This window comes from Thalia democratica, chromosome 2, assembly GCF_965202585.1.
Source record: "Thalia democratica chromosome 2, ktThaDemo2.hap1.1, whole genome shotgun sequence".
In the NCBI taxonomy this organism is placed as follows: domain Eukaryota; kingdom Metazoa; phylum Chordata; class Thaliacea; order Salpida; family Salpidae; genus Thalia; species Thalia democratica.
In genome coordinates, this window is record NC_139166.1 from 10,021,820 (window position 1) to 10,037,134 (window position 15,315).

The 15,315-nt window shown below is 23.5% G+C and overlaps 2 protein-coding genes across 2 annotated transcripts; one reads left to right on the forward strand and one right to left on the reverse strand.

Moving 5' to 3' along the window:
• Positions 1–955: 955 nt before the first annotated feature.
• Positions 956–2,254, reverse strand: LOC145850033 (kelch repeat and BTB domain-containing protein 3-like). Its single transcript, XM_082955175.1, has one exon. The coding sequence runs from the start codon at positions 2,252–2,254 to the stop codon at positions 956–958; it is 1,299 nt and encodes a 432-aa protein (XP_082811301.1).
• Positions 2,255–13,530: 11,276 nt separating this feature from the next.
• On the forward strand, positions 13,531–13,953 carry LOC145850034 (alpha-scruin-like). Its single transcript, XM_082955177.1, has one exon. It carries the CDS (start codon positions 13,531–13,533, stop codon positions 13,951–13,953), a length of 423 nt encoding a protein of 140 aa, XP_082811303.1.
• Positions 13,954–15,315: the final 1,362 nt, after the last annotated feature.

Here is a 15,315-nt window from a genome sequence, read left to right on the forward strand (position 1 = left end):
AACATTTAAATATATTTCGAACAACTTGTTTAAAAATTATTTTAGAATACTATAAAAGCGTTTAAAAAAAATTGCTCAATAATTGAAGGAGGAGATATACTTTAAATAAAATAGTCTATTTTAAGCCTTTTAATTAATTCATTTTACAAAGAACTTATTGAAAGCCCTATTTTTGATCGCTTGTATCTCAAAGTTTAAAAGTAACAAGTAGATTATCCAATAATGTAAAAATATGACTAAATTAAAAAAACATAGTTAACCCCTGAATACCCTTACCTTATTTTTCTTTAAACCTGGTACTAAATTTAATAAAAACATTTAAGTTTATTTTATTTTTTATCTGCAATTTTAAGTTTTTATACGTATACTTTTTAATTTAAAAATAAGCAAGTTTTAATACTATAGAATATTAGTTAGCTTATTTCATTATCCTATATCAAAATTTAATTCAACATTATTTTACTCCCATAAATTACAATGTTAAACTTATTAATAACTAAATTGCTAGAAATTTTATAAAAATTATTTAAAAACATATGAAAAACAGAATGCAATTTAACCAACATAGTAGAAAATGTTCCTTTTTTTGTCACATATCAGAAAATGGGTCAAAACTTTGAGAAGTAAAAGAAAATTTGTAGAAAGTTGTAAAACTAATGTAGAATTGAGTAATGTTAGAAAATATATCTATACTTCATGAAATCTAGAAAATATTTTTAATTTAGACTTCTGTATTTAAAAAAAAAATAAATTTAACGTTTACAAAGAATAACAAAGATTTTAAAAATTACTTTTATCAAAACTTAAAAAAAAACTACTTTTAATACTTTAAAAAAAAGATTATAAAAACATGTTACTCATTTAAGCTAGGCGTATCACAAACCTAAAAAAAAGAACAAAGTATTTAAGCATGTTTGTTTTATTGTTAACCTTTTTTATTTTTATTTTAATAATATTACATTTTCGGTAGTTTAGCACAAGAAAATTGCCGAATATTTTTTATACAATTGCAAGGTTTTCTTGACCACACATCATTTTGAACGTCATAGAAGTGTACAATCTCATCACTGTCGCTGAATATAACAATTTTATTTCCAGTTGAAGTGACGTCACGAATGATATTATTACTTATAACTTCTGGATTACTTTTTAGTAAAGAAAACTTATTACAAAAAGAATCGAAAACTTCCATAACAATTTCACCGAAACCTCCCACAATAAACAGCTTGTTCTTAAAAGCAACTGATTTATGAAATCTTCTTTTATCTACCATATTTGGCATATTTAACCATAAATCATCAATATGATCATACGCCTCTACAGTGTTTAATATTCCATCGTTTCTGAAGTAGCCACCAGAAACAACAATTCTTCCTTCAAAAACAGTACATGATGCATCGCTTCTTGTTTGGTTCATTTTAGAAATAGTTTCCCAAGATTTATCTGTTGTTTTGAACTCAAGACAAGTATTAGTTTCATCTCTTATCCATCCTCCTATTACATAGATACTATCGATAAACGAACACGCACAAAAATCAATACGCCGGTCAGGCATTTGACCTATAACACTCCAGGTGTTAGTAGCAGGTGAATATCTTTCAATAGTCTTTACTAGGTCGTAGCAATTATTACCACCAAAAGCATAAACTTCACCTTTATTGCAAACAACTGTAATCAACTTTCTTATATAATTCATTTCTGATAAACTATTTACCCTTGATAAGTTATTTGCATCTATTTTATAAGCATATGTAGCAACAGGATAATAATCAATTCCTTCATCTCCAACTACAATAAAACTAAATTTTTCTTTAGTGTAGTGCCTACTTGTAGTTCTTAATTGGCAATTTTTCTTGTTTTTAATTACACCGTTGATAATATCAACACAACTTTCATCCATGACAGAACATGACGTATCTTTCAGAATAAGATTTAATGCAGGAACTGATAGAAGCGGTAGACGTATCTTAAGTAAAAGATCTTTTACATATTTGCTACGTTCAGAAGGTTTATAAGACAACCATCTTTTTACTGTATAGAATACTTGTAGTTCGGAATCAATGAATAACTCAGAACTAGCTAGTATTTTCTTCAAACACATTATGTCTAATTCTAAGAAGTTTGTAGAATCAGCAATAATTGGAAAACAACGCTCTATCAGAGCAAAAGATGTTTTAACCAATTTAGAAACCTTAAAATACTGTGATATGGTAAAACACGTTGTAGCATTTTTAGCATAAGTACCACTCTCCATATCTGTACATATTTTGTTTTCTTTATTTTCATCTAGCAAAACTTTGTGTTTTTTTATGGAAAGTATACATTTTTCTTCATCAGTTTTTCTGTTTTCTGTAAGTTTCAAATAAATTCAAAACAATTAGTAATACCTTAAAAATTAGTATTATTTTTATATTTTAAAAGCGTAAAAGTAAATTTTGTCAAAACTTTATTAAATAGAAAAAAAAAAGTAAAATCTGTAGGTTAATTTAAACATTTTTATAGTGACAAAGTTATGGAAAGAACATTGGTTAAGAACATACAAAACCTTTTAACATATTTTAGAAAATTATTTGATTTAACAGTTTTTTATTTAGTTTAACAGTAAGAATATTATAGTTTTAAGTATCTCAAATCTTCCCTTGGTTGTGCGTTGTTCTTCGTGATTTTTTTGTCTTTATCAAAATCGTTTTAAATAAAAAACCTTATTTATTTAAAAAAACATCTACAAATTTATTAGTACTTATTTAATTTAACTAATATATACTATTAAGAAGTAACTTACTATGTTCAAGTTCAAATTGTTTTCTTGTAACTTCTTTGCACAAATCTTGAAAACTAAGGATTTTATCATTTGTGGTACACTTTTTGTTTCGTTCAATTGTTGATGAACCTCTTTTGCGTTTTAATGTACTTTTATTCATTTTTATATTTTAGTCTGCAACATTATGTATTGGAAAAAACATACTTAAATTATATTTAACTGTTAAAAAAGATATCTAAGAACAATATGTGTTGTTAAAAAAACATTGTAATGTGTAGTAGTGATAGGAAAAACACAACAGTAATAGAAATAATACTAAACTTTAAATAAGTGGTTTTAAACCTTGTGAAAATCATTTTAAACATTGAATACAATATATACAACAAGTTGTAATTTAATAATAGGAACTAGTATACAATTTTCATTGTCATTATTAAAACACTGCGATAGTTTTTGCACTAGAACTTAATTAACTTAGTTTGTTTACTCTCTTTTTAAACGTCTATGATCAGAAATAAAATTGATGCTTTCGTATTATTTTAACTATAAACTTTGCTTTTTTTTAATGTTTTACATATATTAATTAATGAAAACATCTCCAAGTTCTAAAAGCAACTCAGTTTTCTTAATATACCCTACTTGCTAAGCAGTATGTAGTTAGCTAAGTTTTAGAAATTATATTTTGCGATTACTGCATCTGTTGATCAAAAGGTTTATATCTGTCTGAAATTCAGGGTTGCCACACACTCAGTATACTCAGGATGTTTTAAAATATTTGAATGAATTAAGATATTTGGATGACTTAGTATGAATCAGAATGATTTATTATACTTTAAGTTTGTTTTTTAAACTCTGGCGGACTCAAGACAATTTTGTTAAAAATTCAGGATTGTATAAAGATTTTTCAAAATCTCATGACAGTTTTTCAGTTTATTTTGCAGGTTGCCACACAATAATATACTTACGATATTTTTAAATACTAGAAAAACTCACGGTAACACAAAATATTTTTTTTTGTAATTAAGGTTGACACAGGACAGTTTTGATTTTTTGTGAAAATCTTAGAAGAAGTTTAAGACTCTATATAAACCTCTTGAAAGACTTTTTTTCTTGATCAATAATGATATTAGTTAATCCAATTTGAATGTTTTGTTATTTTAATGCCATTTTGTTCACGAGCATGAACTTTATTATTTATAAATGTATATTTAAAATTTTAATATTGAGGCTAGTTCTTTATTTTTCGTAGATTAAAAACTGTAGTATTAAAAAAAATAAAAAATAAAAACGTAAAAATTTTCATTTTGTTATTGAAAATTTGTTGCTTGATTTGTAATGCAAAAAACATTTTTAGATGTTTTGAGGTTTCTAGTTCAAAAAAAAAAAAATTTGTGTAGGTATATGTTCTAAAGTTTAATGGTGGCCTACTGTTTTTTTTTGTAAGTTTCTTTCAGTTTTTTTAACTATCATACAGGTTTTTGAAACTCGGGTTTTCTTGTCAATTTGTAACCACTAGTTGAAACAAAATAGCTGTCTGTACTCTGTAGTATAAAATAATTGGAAAGTACTATAATGCTGCTTTAAGTCCTTTTTTTCTTGTAACAATTCTTGAACTATAATGAAAATGTTAATACAAATTAATTAATTTTGATACATTTTAATTATATTATTTTGCATGTAACTATTTTCCTAAAATTTTAAGAACTTTCAAAACCCAAAGTTCTTCTCTTTGTGTTGTAGGTAAAATGGCAACCCTGGAAATTCTTAATATAATAAATTTGTTTTATACAACTTAAAGTGATACTTTTTTAGAATTAATTAATTTTATTTATATACATTTTTTTTTACAGAAACTGCCCATATATAATTTAAGTTTTCTTTTTTACTTGCTAATGTTATTTCTGATTAAGAAAATAATTGACCTATATGCAGCCTTAAGTTTAAACTGGTGTATCATATTATCTTTATATGAAAAATATTTTTCATGCTTAAGATGGTTATCTTAAGATGAAAATTTGACTATTTACAAGGCCAAGAACTTTATAACATTTTTTATATAGTGTCATTTCCAACTAATTAACAAAATTTGTCATTATAACTGAATGTACCGACTTAATTGTAATTATTTAACAAACAATTTAAAATAAAATACTATTTCTTTCTTTTTTTTTAAGAAAGTTACTTAATAGTTTTTAAGTAAAAAAATTAAAAAATATATTAAAACAAAAGCAAACTTAGATAAATGTGTTAAATTATAAAATCTTAAATGAAACCAACAAAAAAGAAGGAATTAAAACTTTTAAACGTAGACAAACATTGAACATATTTAAATTTGATTTAATGTAATAATTTAATTAAACTTCAAATAATATCAAATTTTAAATAAATATTTTTAATTTTGTTCTTAATACTCTTGTAATTTGTAAATAGATAAAAACAACATCAAAAAAATTAGAAAAGAAGCTAAACTACTCATAATTTTATTGATGTCTAATTAAAATAGTAAATTATAAGTAATAAAAATCTCACAGTTTAAGTACATTAAAAATTGTGTTAGTTTTATCATCAAACAAAACTATATTTCTGGCTAAGTTCTATAAAGCAAATTTAGATTAGTTTAGGCTAAACACAGTAACAACTGAGTTGAAAATTTACAACTTTACTTTTAAATAGACCAACAAGCTTAAAAAAGTTTACTGCAGGGCTCTTTAATATTATTTTGAAAATATATCTCTCAATTTTTTTACACATCATACCTGCACTTTTAATTTAACTTAAGATACTCTAAAATAAAGATTGACTAAACTTTTGACAAAATTGGTCATTTTTTAGTATCATTATTTTATATACTGTACACCAAGTTTTACTCAATATATAAGTAAAAACGTTTTTAATACAAGCAAATACTAGGAGAGCAAGATGACATGAGTTAAGTTAAAATTTTATATTGGTTATTTGTGTTTTCAAACTGCTGAAAAGTATGTTGTTTAAAACTTGAATAAAACCTAAAAATATTTATAATACACATATATTTAACTACATTGACATGCTGTTCATAAAAAAAAATTGAACTTTTATCTTGAAACAAAACTAATGAACTCACATTAAAGAAGACAATAAAAAAAAGTTATGTGATTTAAAAAAAATCATTTGTTTTGACTAACACCACATTAATGTTGTCTTTCTTTTGAACACAGTATTGTAAAAAATCTAAAATTATATGTTTTTAATCATCTTACTACAAATTTAGTTTGTTGTCTATAATTAGTGATTATTAAACAATTAGGATGTAGTAATTTGTACATGTAAAAAAAATTCTTCTTTTAAAATAACTTTAGAAACATATAACTTTACTTGTTTGGTTATAAAAAATTAGCCTGTCTAAAAAATACCTTAACTATTTAAAGATTCATTAATTAAGTACTTGTAACCTTTATCAGGGCTATAACAGTTTAAGAATTCTCATTAATAATTTTTACATAACTTTTAACTTCATGCTTGAGTAGTTAAGGATAAGAGAATCCTTGCCAGACTGGCAGTTATGGTCTTTTTAGTAATTCATAAATTTAATGCAGTTTTTTGTGAATAGTGAAAGTTTCTTTTTTTTTTAATTAAAATCTTGTAAATTAAAATATTGGTTATTATTTATTTACTATTTGTTTCACTAAAAAAAAATAATTTTAAATAAGTTTACTTACTATTAGATTTCCATGATTTTAGGTGTGTAGCGACTTGAGGTGATTCAAAATTTACAACGAATTGCTCAAGACAAACTTTTTTTTACTATTTCAAGTATTTTTCATGTATTAGTAAGAGTATTTTTGTTCGAAGTATTAATTCTAAATTTATAATTAGATTAATATTTTTTTTTCAGGTACTTTTAAGTTAACGAAAAACTGAAAAAAAAAAATTATAACACAAATTTTTTTTTTAATAATATCTACTTTACAAATAATCGTAAAAATTAAAAGTATATTCTTTTTAAATATACTAATTTAAGTTCTATTTTAATCATTCGAGTAACTATTTACAAATAAATCAAAGGTTCGTTTGTTTTTGTTTACCAAGTGCACTTTAAAAGAAATCAAATTAAAGTGTTTTAATTTATACTTATAATAAAAAACTAACGCAAAGTATCAAAAAATAAATCATTACCTGATTTACAGTATTTTCTTCCGAAAGTGCAATTTTATCTAAAACAACATAAAAAAATAAACCGAAAACTTAGTAAATAAACTATTTTGTAAGACATATACCTTGTCGTTTTTTTCAATTTAAGCTAAAAAATAACATACTTTTTAAAGTTGTAATCTTTTTTTATTTAGTAGCTTTTTTATTTTTGTTTACATACCTTCTTTAGTTACTTCATAAATTAACGATCTTGTATTTTCATTTTTTTTTGTTACTCAACTGACTTATTAGCTTACATTATGTCTGTATTAAGTTGGAATTGAACCTTGAAAAAAAGTATTTAACTGCATAATTTGTGCTCAGTGAACCAGTAAAAACTTGTATATATTTAAAGGAAAAGTTCACGTTGTGCAAGACACCCCCTCAAAGTAATAACAAATATTTTTTATTTGAAGTTAATATGATACACCAATTTTAATCTAATGCTGAAGAGAAGTAAACCTTTCTTTTAAAGTGTATTAACATTGGCACATTAACAAAATCTAAATAAAATGTTAAGTAGTTTTTGCACAACATAAAAATATCTATTAACGTTTTAAATATAGATATTTTTCAAAACATTTACAATAAAACAATGTAGAACAGATTTATAACATTGATAATTTTTTAGGGTTGCTATTTTACCGGAATTTAAAAATAATTAATATTTTTTTCTTTGAAAAAAACTTCAGGGTTTTTTAAAAAAGGTCTGTGTAGTATGTAGAATTTTTTGTTAATAAATAATACCTAATATGCATATTAACATTCTCATTTGAAATCAATATTAAATTTAGATAAAGCTCATTTAAAATAGTTTTAAAGTATATTTATAATTATTTTATAGTATAAACAGCTTTTTGAGTAAAGTTTAAACTTAAAAATTTACATGAAAACTTTTAGTTTTAATAACCTCAAAAAAATCAGAAAACCTAGAAGAAATTTGTAAAAAAAAGACAATCTTAGTTTTTTGAAACCTTTAGCTTATTTAAAATTTTTTTTTTAATTTTTGGGCTAGAGACCTTAAATCATCTGTAAATGTTGAAAATACTTAAAACTTATTTAAAGAAATCAAATTATAAAATTTATTGAAAAAAAAAGCTTTTTTTTTTGTTAGTATTTTGCAGAAAAAAATAAAAATTCTTACAGGTAATTTTTTAAAATTTACAACTGTTAAAGATAAGGTTTGCTACACACTCAGTATATTTAGGATGTTTTAAAGTTTTTAAATTATCAGGATGACTCCGTATAATGCAGAATATTTCATTATTTTTAAATTTTATCTTTAACTCCGGCCGACTCAAAATGATTTTGGTGAAAAACTCATATTTTTTTTAAGATTGTGTAAATCTCAAGACATTCTTTTAATATATTTTGCAGCTTGCAACACATTCACAGTGCACTATATAACTTTAAATATTAGAAAATCTCAGGATAACTTCGGACAACTCAGGATATTTTTACTTTTTATTCAAATTTAGTTTGATTAGGAATGTTTTGATTTTTTTTAACTTGGGATGCTTTTAAGATTCTAAAAAGTCTAAGAGTATTTTTTACAAGATCTAGAATTAGGTTTAGTTGATCCAGTTTTAACATTTTGTTATTTTATATAACTAATTTTGTTTAATAGCATGTACTTTATTTATTTTTAAATACTTATTTGAGTTTTTTAAGATATGTAGCTCCATCAACATTATTTTTAGCAATAACAATTTACAGTAGACCACTAAATCTGGAATAATGGAAAAACCTGGAAGCTAAAAAGTAAAAAAAAACCTGAACAAAACCTGTAATTTTAAATCAAAATCTATAAAAAAGCCTTGAAAAATCTGGATTTATATAGTTTTTACTTGTAAAATTGCACAACTTTGATATTAAATGAAAAATATAACATATAGATAAAAATATTTTGTATCTATTAAAGTTTTTTAAATTAAGTTGCTTCACAATAATATTTTAATGTTTTTATACTATTAAACATAGTTTATTGCCTTAAACTTAAATATAAACTAAAATTAGACCCAAAAAGATGTAATTTTAAAAACCTTAAAGCAATTTTGCAAAAATTAGTGTCCACCTTGAATAAGTTTTTGTTCTAAATGTTGATTTAAAGTTTATCACAATTTATGACTATACTAAACTGTGTAACTAAAACTTAAGCTAACACAAAAATTAAAATTATGCAATTAAGTGTGTACTTTTTGTAGTGGAATTAAAGTTAGTAATAAAAAAAAGTCAAAAACATTTTCTGTTATTTTTTTTATAGTTAGCTAACATGGTATCATAAAGAATCAAAACATTTTGATTTTATTCTAAATTTTTATAAACTTTTAATGTTGTATCTTAGAAAACAGTATATCTTATTATTGGTATTTGTCTAATGCACAAGCATACACACTTATTCCTATATTTATAAAAAAAAAAAAATGAAAATGAGGTATTAATAATTTTAGCAAGAAGAGAATTTTTAAACGACTCAAGGTCGTATTTGGTCACTCAAGGCAGGTTTATGGTCTAAAACAATGATCTTTTATTTAATACTTATATCGATAATATACGAATCTTTGTAGAAACTTATATGTATTGACTAATATATATTTAATGCATTTATTTTAAAACAAATTTTAAAGAGCTAAATTTTTAGCTTTATATAGTCACTTTTACAAGTGCGTCAACTTGAGTTTAAGATGTAATTTTTAAACAATTGAGACATCGTATCTTTAATGTATAAATGAATCTGAAATATTGACATTTCTACAATTTAAGTTTTCTGTAGTATGATTCTAACTACACTAGGTTTCCTTTGTTTGTAACAGATTAAAAATTATATTATAATTTTACAAGTTCAACTCAAGGTTTATTATTTTATAATTTTTAAGCACATTCTTCAAGTTTTTTTTTCTAGATTTTGCACATTTTTTGATTACAAAATAAACATTGTATATCTATTTTTACCCTTAAATATCATAAAATGATTATTTTTTACTTATTGTTAAAATTATACAAACTTTTTTTTTAATCATGGTTAGAAAATTTTTCAAGAAATGCTAAGCAAACATGTACATTAAAATTATTTCCTTTTTGACCTGCAGACCCCTGGTTTAAACATTTAATTATAATGCAGGGTTGCCACACCTAACAAAAACTCAGACTGGTTATGTTTGAATAACTTAGAATTTTATAAAAATACAATGTTTAGGCCGATTTCGTTTTCGATCTTAAATAAGGTTTTGATTTTCTGTTTCAATATTTTTTAAAACATTTTCATGAAAAACTTAATTTTAAAACATGTATTAAGTTTAAGATTTTTTAGAATAATTTTTAAATTACAAAATGTATAAGTATAGTTGTTGTTCACTCAGAATATTAAAAAAAATGCAACACTAATGGTAGGAAGTAAACAAATCTGTAAGAAAATTTTTAAGAATTATAAATTAATAATACTTAAATTTCTTCTATATATTTTTTTCATTTGACTTTCGTAAAAAAAAACTTTTTTGAGATAAATTAAAGTAGCAAGTTAAACTATAATTTTCTGTAAATTTTAATTAGTAAGTTTAAAAACTTCTTGACTCTACTAAAAAAAAAAATTAAAATTTTGATTAGATAAATATTTTAACAAAAAACTATTTTTAAATTTTATAACTTTAAAATTTTAAAAATATCTTTGTTTTGTAACTTATAAAGTTAGTTTAGGCTAGATTGAACTTTTATTTATACATTTTTTTAAGTCAGGCTAGTTTACTTTTTTTAATCTTCGCTTACCTAATAAATAATTCTTACACCTTATGTTACTTTTATATACTATATCTAGGTAATTTTTTTAGAAAATTAATAAGCATAATTTTTATAACATTCATATAAATGAAAAACCCTTGTCATATTTGAAGAAAGATAGTTAGTTTACTATAGAATACTAACCTAAAGCTAATGGTTAATAGAATAACTTTTTTAAACATTAAAAGTTTATTATTAAGTAAAATTTTAGTAGAAATTTTATACTGGTAAAAATTTACGATTTTTTATGTACAAATTAAGTAAGTTAGAATCAGATTAAAAACCATTGAACTGTATTACGAAGAAGAGTTACCCTACATTCAGGCTACTTAGGATACATTAGGACAACATAAACCAGTTTAAATATTTTTTAATATTCAGGTTTGTTTGTAAATCACAGGTTAACTTAAGTTTTGTTTTTAATATTAAGCGTAATTATTTTAACATAAAGTTTTTATTAAAGCTATTTTGTTATGGGTTTGGGATGAAATGTTTTAGGATTAATTAAACTTACTTAATAGTAAGTTATTAATGGTGTGACAAAACTGATATATATATTAAATTGTCATCATTACCTTTTTATTTTAAGCTCTAAACTTATTAAGTATGTCAACTTAAAATAACTTGAGTTCAATAGTTTTAACTTTGTTCTTTTAACAAAACAAAGTGATTGTACATCACAGTTTTGAGAACTTGAAATCTCTAACTAGAATCATCGGGAAATATACTACATTCATTGTATTTAACTTTTTAAATGATTTATATTATGATGTTTTTTTTTAAACCTTTTGTTAACAGATACACTGTAATGCATTTTAACAAAACGTAGGTTTTTAAAAATTGTTTATTATTCATTAAATAAAATATAAGCATGTTTTTTCAATATATAACGTTGCAGACTTTAATATAAAATGGATAAAAGTATAGTAATACGAAAAAATGATTCATCGACAATTAAACCTAATAAAAGGTGTACTACAAATAACAAAACACTTAGTTTTCAAGATCTGTGCAAAGAAAATACAAGGAAAGAAAATGATTTTTTAAAACTTGGTAAGTTCGTTAATATAATCTAGAACATTTGTTGTTAATTCACTTATAGTTGTTAAGCTAAATTTAAAATTGTTAAACATAAATAGTATATTTATATTAGATATGGTAAACGATTTCGCACGATCTGTACCAATAAAGTAATATACTTTCGGCTTAATTTAAAATTGATTTATTTACGAGTTTACAATTTTTTGTTGCTGATATTTCTTTAAAAGAACGTAATTTGTTGCAAAAAATTGAAAAACATTTTTATTGTCACTAAGTTTATACTAAAATAACTGATTTGTTTAAAGTGTTAAGGAACATATTTGCTTGAGATTATACTCACATCTTAAAAATGTATCATTTTTGTTATTATTATTATATGAACTTAAAATCATAATTTTTGTTGTATTAGTAATTCAGAAAAAAATAATTTCAAAAATAAATAATTAACTTAAAGTTGTATGGTTTTGATTAATTACTTGCTATTAATGTCAAAACTTAGATTTTTAAAATTACTGAGAAATTATGTTAGCTTAAAAACGTGTTATTAAGATAAAATTCACAAGTTATAAGACCTGACACAAATAAGTTTACAAACTATATTTATTCTATGAATTTTTGTGTTTTGTATATAAAAAAAATACTTGTTGTTTTAATTATTAAAGTTACATTTTAATTAGTGAAAAGTTCTTATTATTTTTTTTTTTTGTAAAATACTTGTTATTGTTTAATTAAATAATTTCAACAGAAAGTAATAACAGTTTAAAATTTATGTTCTAAAATTTAAGTTAAATACTCACAAACATTTTTAGAGTACGTTTATTACAATTATTTATAAGTCTCTGTTAAAACTGATTAGCTTGTGAGTTTATTATAAAACCTTATCACTATAAAAATATTCATAATAACTCTCATTTTTTTCATAGTTTTCTATTTTGTTTTAATAATGTGACGACAAAGTTTACTCTGATATTTTCAAAAGTAAATTTCATACTAATATTTAAGGTATTACTCAACGTTTTTAATTTCATTTAAAACTTACAGATAGTATGAAAACTGATGAAGAAAAATGTATATTTTATATAAAAGCAAAAAAAGTTTTATTAGATGAACACAAAGAAAACAAAATATGTGCAAGAATAAAGAATTATAATCATACAAAAAATGCAACTATGCTGTTTTCCGTATCCGACTTTTTTATGCTTCCAAAAATGTACATAAAATCTTTGTATTTGATAGAACGTTGTTTCTCAATTATTGCTGATTCTACACACTTTCTAGAATTAGACATAATGTGTTTGAAGAAAATACTAGCTAGTTCTGAGTTATTCATTAATTCCGAACTTCAAGTATTCCATGCAGTGAAAAGATGGTTGTGCTATAAACCTTCTGAACGTAGCAAATATGCAAAAGATCTTTTACTTAAGATACGTCTACCGCTATTATCAGTTCCTAGATTAAATAATATTCTTGATCAGATATCATGTTCAGTCATGAATGAAAATTGTTTGGAAGTGATCAAAAATGTAATAAAAAACAAGGAAGACTATCGACTAAAAACTACAAGTAGGCACTGTCTTCAAGATAGTTTTAAGCTTGTTATATCTGGAGGTGAAATTAAAAGGACACCATATTTTATGACCAACGTCATTTGTTTAGATGCTAATAGCTTATCTAATGTTAAAATTCTATCTGAAATAAATTACCAAAGAGAAGGATCCAAAATTGCTTGCGTTAAAGGAGAATTATAAGTGTTTGGAGGCAACGATGACTTTTCTAATCAAGTGATGTCTGTAGAAAAATATTCACCTGCTACTAACACTTGGGATGTTATAACTGAAATGTATGATGAACGAGTTTATTTTTGTGCATGTTCGTTTATTGATAGTATCTACGTGTTAGGAGGGTTATTATATGTTGAAACTAGTTCTTGCGTTGTCCTTAGTAGAACAAATAAAATGTGGGTAGAAATTGACGAAATGAACGTCGCAAGAAAAGATGCATCAAGTGTTGTGTTTGAAGGAAAAATTGTTGTTTCTGGCGGGAGCGACCTTACCGATAAAAGTTTTAATAGTGTTGAGGTGTACGATCATGTTGATGATTCATGGACAAATATGCCAAATATGATTGAAAGAAGGAACGGACACAAATCAGTTGCTATTAAGAACAAACTATTTGTAGTTTGGAGGTTGGTATACAAAGTCTGTTGAAATTTTTGATTCATGTTGTAACAAGTTTGTTTTGTTGCAACAAATTCCTAAAGGATTCAGTACATACCTATCAAATATTTCTGACGTCATTTCAGTGGGAAATAAAATTATAATTTTTAGCAACAAAGATGGATATGTATTGTTGTATGATGTTGATTATAATAAATGGTCAATAAAGCCATGTGCAACAACAAAAAATATAGAATATGTTTCTTGTTCTAAATTACCAAGTTTATTTAATATTCCTCAGTAAAATTTAAGACTAGTGTGTTCTTTCTGTTCTTCATTATTGTTGCATTTAATTTGTTATTTATTGTATTTAAGAATATACCTAAACATTGATGAATGTTGTATTTTAAAGCTTACCAAAAAAACTAAAGTGGTTTTATTTTTTGAAGTTTAACAAGTTTTATATAATTAGAATAGAAACAAAAAAATTAAACTACATTTTGATTTCTTCTTTAACTAAGTTTTTTCTTAAACTGTTTTCAACTCGATTTTGATTTCTAACTTTAAAATACTTTTACTATTATTATTTTATTTTTGGATATACAATTTTGAACTAAATAAAAAGACAACATTTAGAAAATCGTTTTTTTTATCTCAGTTTTATTTATTAACAATTAAACTATTGTTAGTAATCTAAATAAAAATCTATGGGTTAGTTTAAATTAGTTTATATTTAAACTTGAAACTTAAGAAAGTCTAAGAGTTTCATATATTTTAAACCTATTTAAGAGCAACTTACAAGTAGTTCTTACTTGTATTGAAGGAATTTAATTTAAATTTATTAAATTTATGTTGTACTAGTCTGGTTAAAAAACAATTAAATGCACGAAAACGGTCACATATAAATTTTTAAATAAAATTCACTAATATCTAAAATTTATAAAAAGCCGTGAATATTATCAAAACAAAAAATCTAAGCATAAAGCATTTTGTTTTAGAAATATTCAATTAGGTTAAGTTAGATTATTTTAAGAAATTAAAAGAATGCAAACAAATTGAAGTTAATTTGTCCTTATAAGTAACGATTTAGGGATGTATAGTGTTTTTAGAATTATAAACTTCTTGATTTAGAAAAGACCTAATTTTATTTTTTTTTCAATCTAGTTACCCTTCTAGAAAGAACATAATGGTTTAAAAAGAATGCAATGTCGGCAACAGACTTTGTAAAAAGCCTTTTGTCTAGTTTTTTAAAATCTGTGGCAGTAGGATTAAAACTATCAAAAATAATGTTTCAAGTACTATTGCCGAGAATATTTAACACCAAACATTTTGACTAAGTCTGGTCGATATTTTTGAGGCGATTATAATTATTAGGGTTATTTAAGTAGTAAGACGAAAAAAAGTACCTAGCTG

What these genes read in the sequence shown, in the direction of transcription:
- LOC145850034 (XM_082955177.1), top strand. Translation starts at nt 13,531, where the DNA reads ATGTCTGTAGAAAAATATTCACCTGCTACTAACACTTGGGATGTTATA.
- LOC145850033 (XM_082955175.1), bottom strand. Translation starts at nt 2,254, where the DNA reads ATGGAGAGTGGTACTTATGCTAAAAATGCTACAACGTGTTTTACCATA.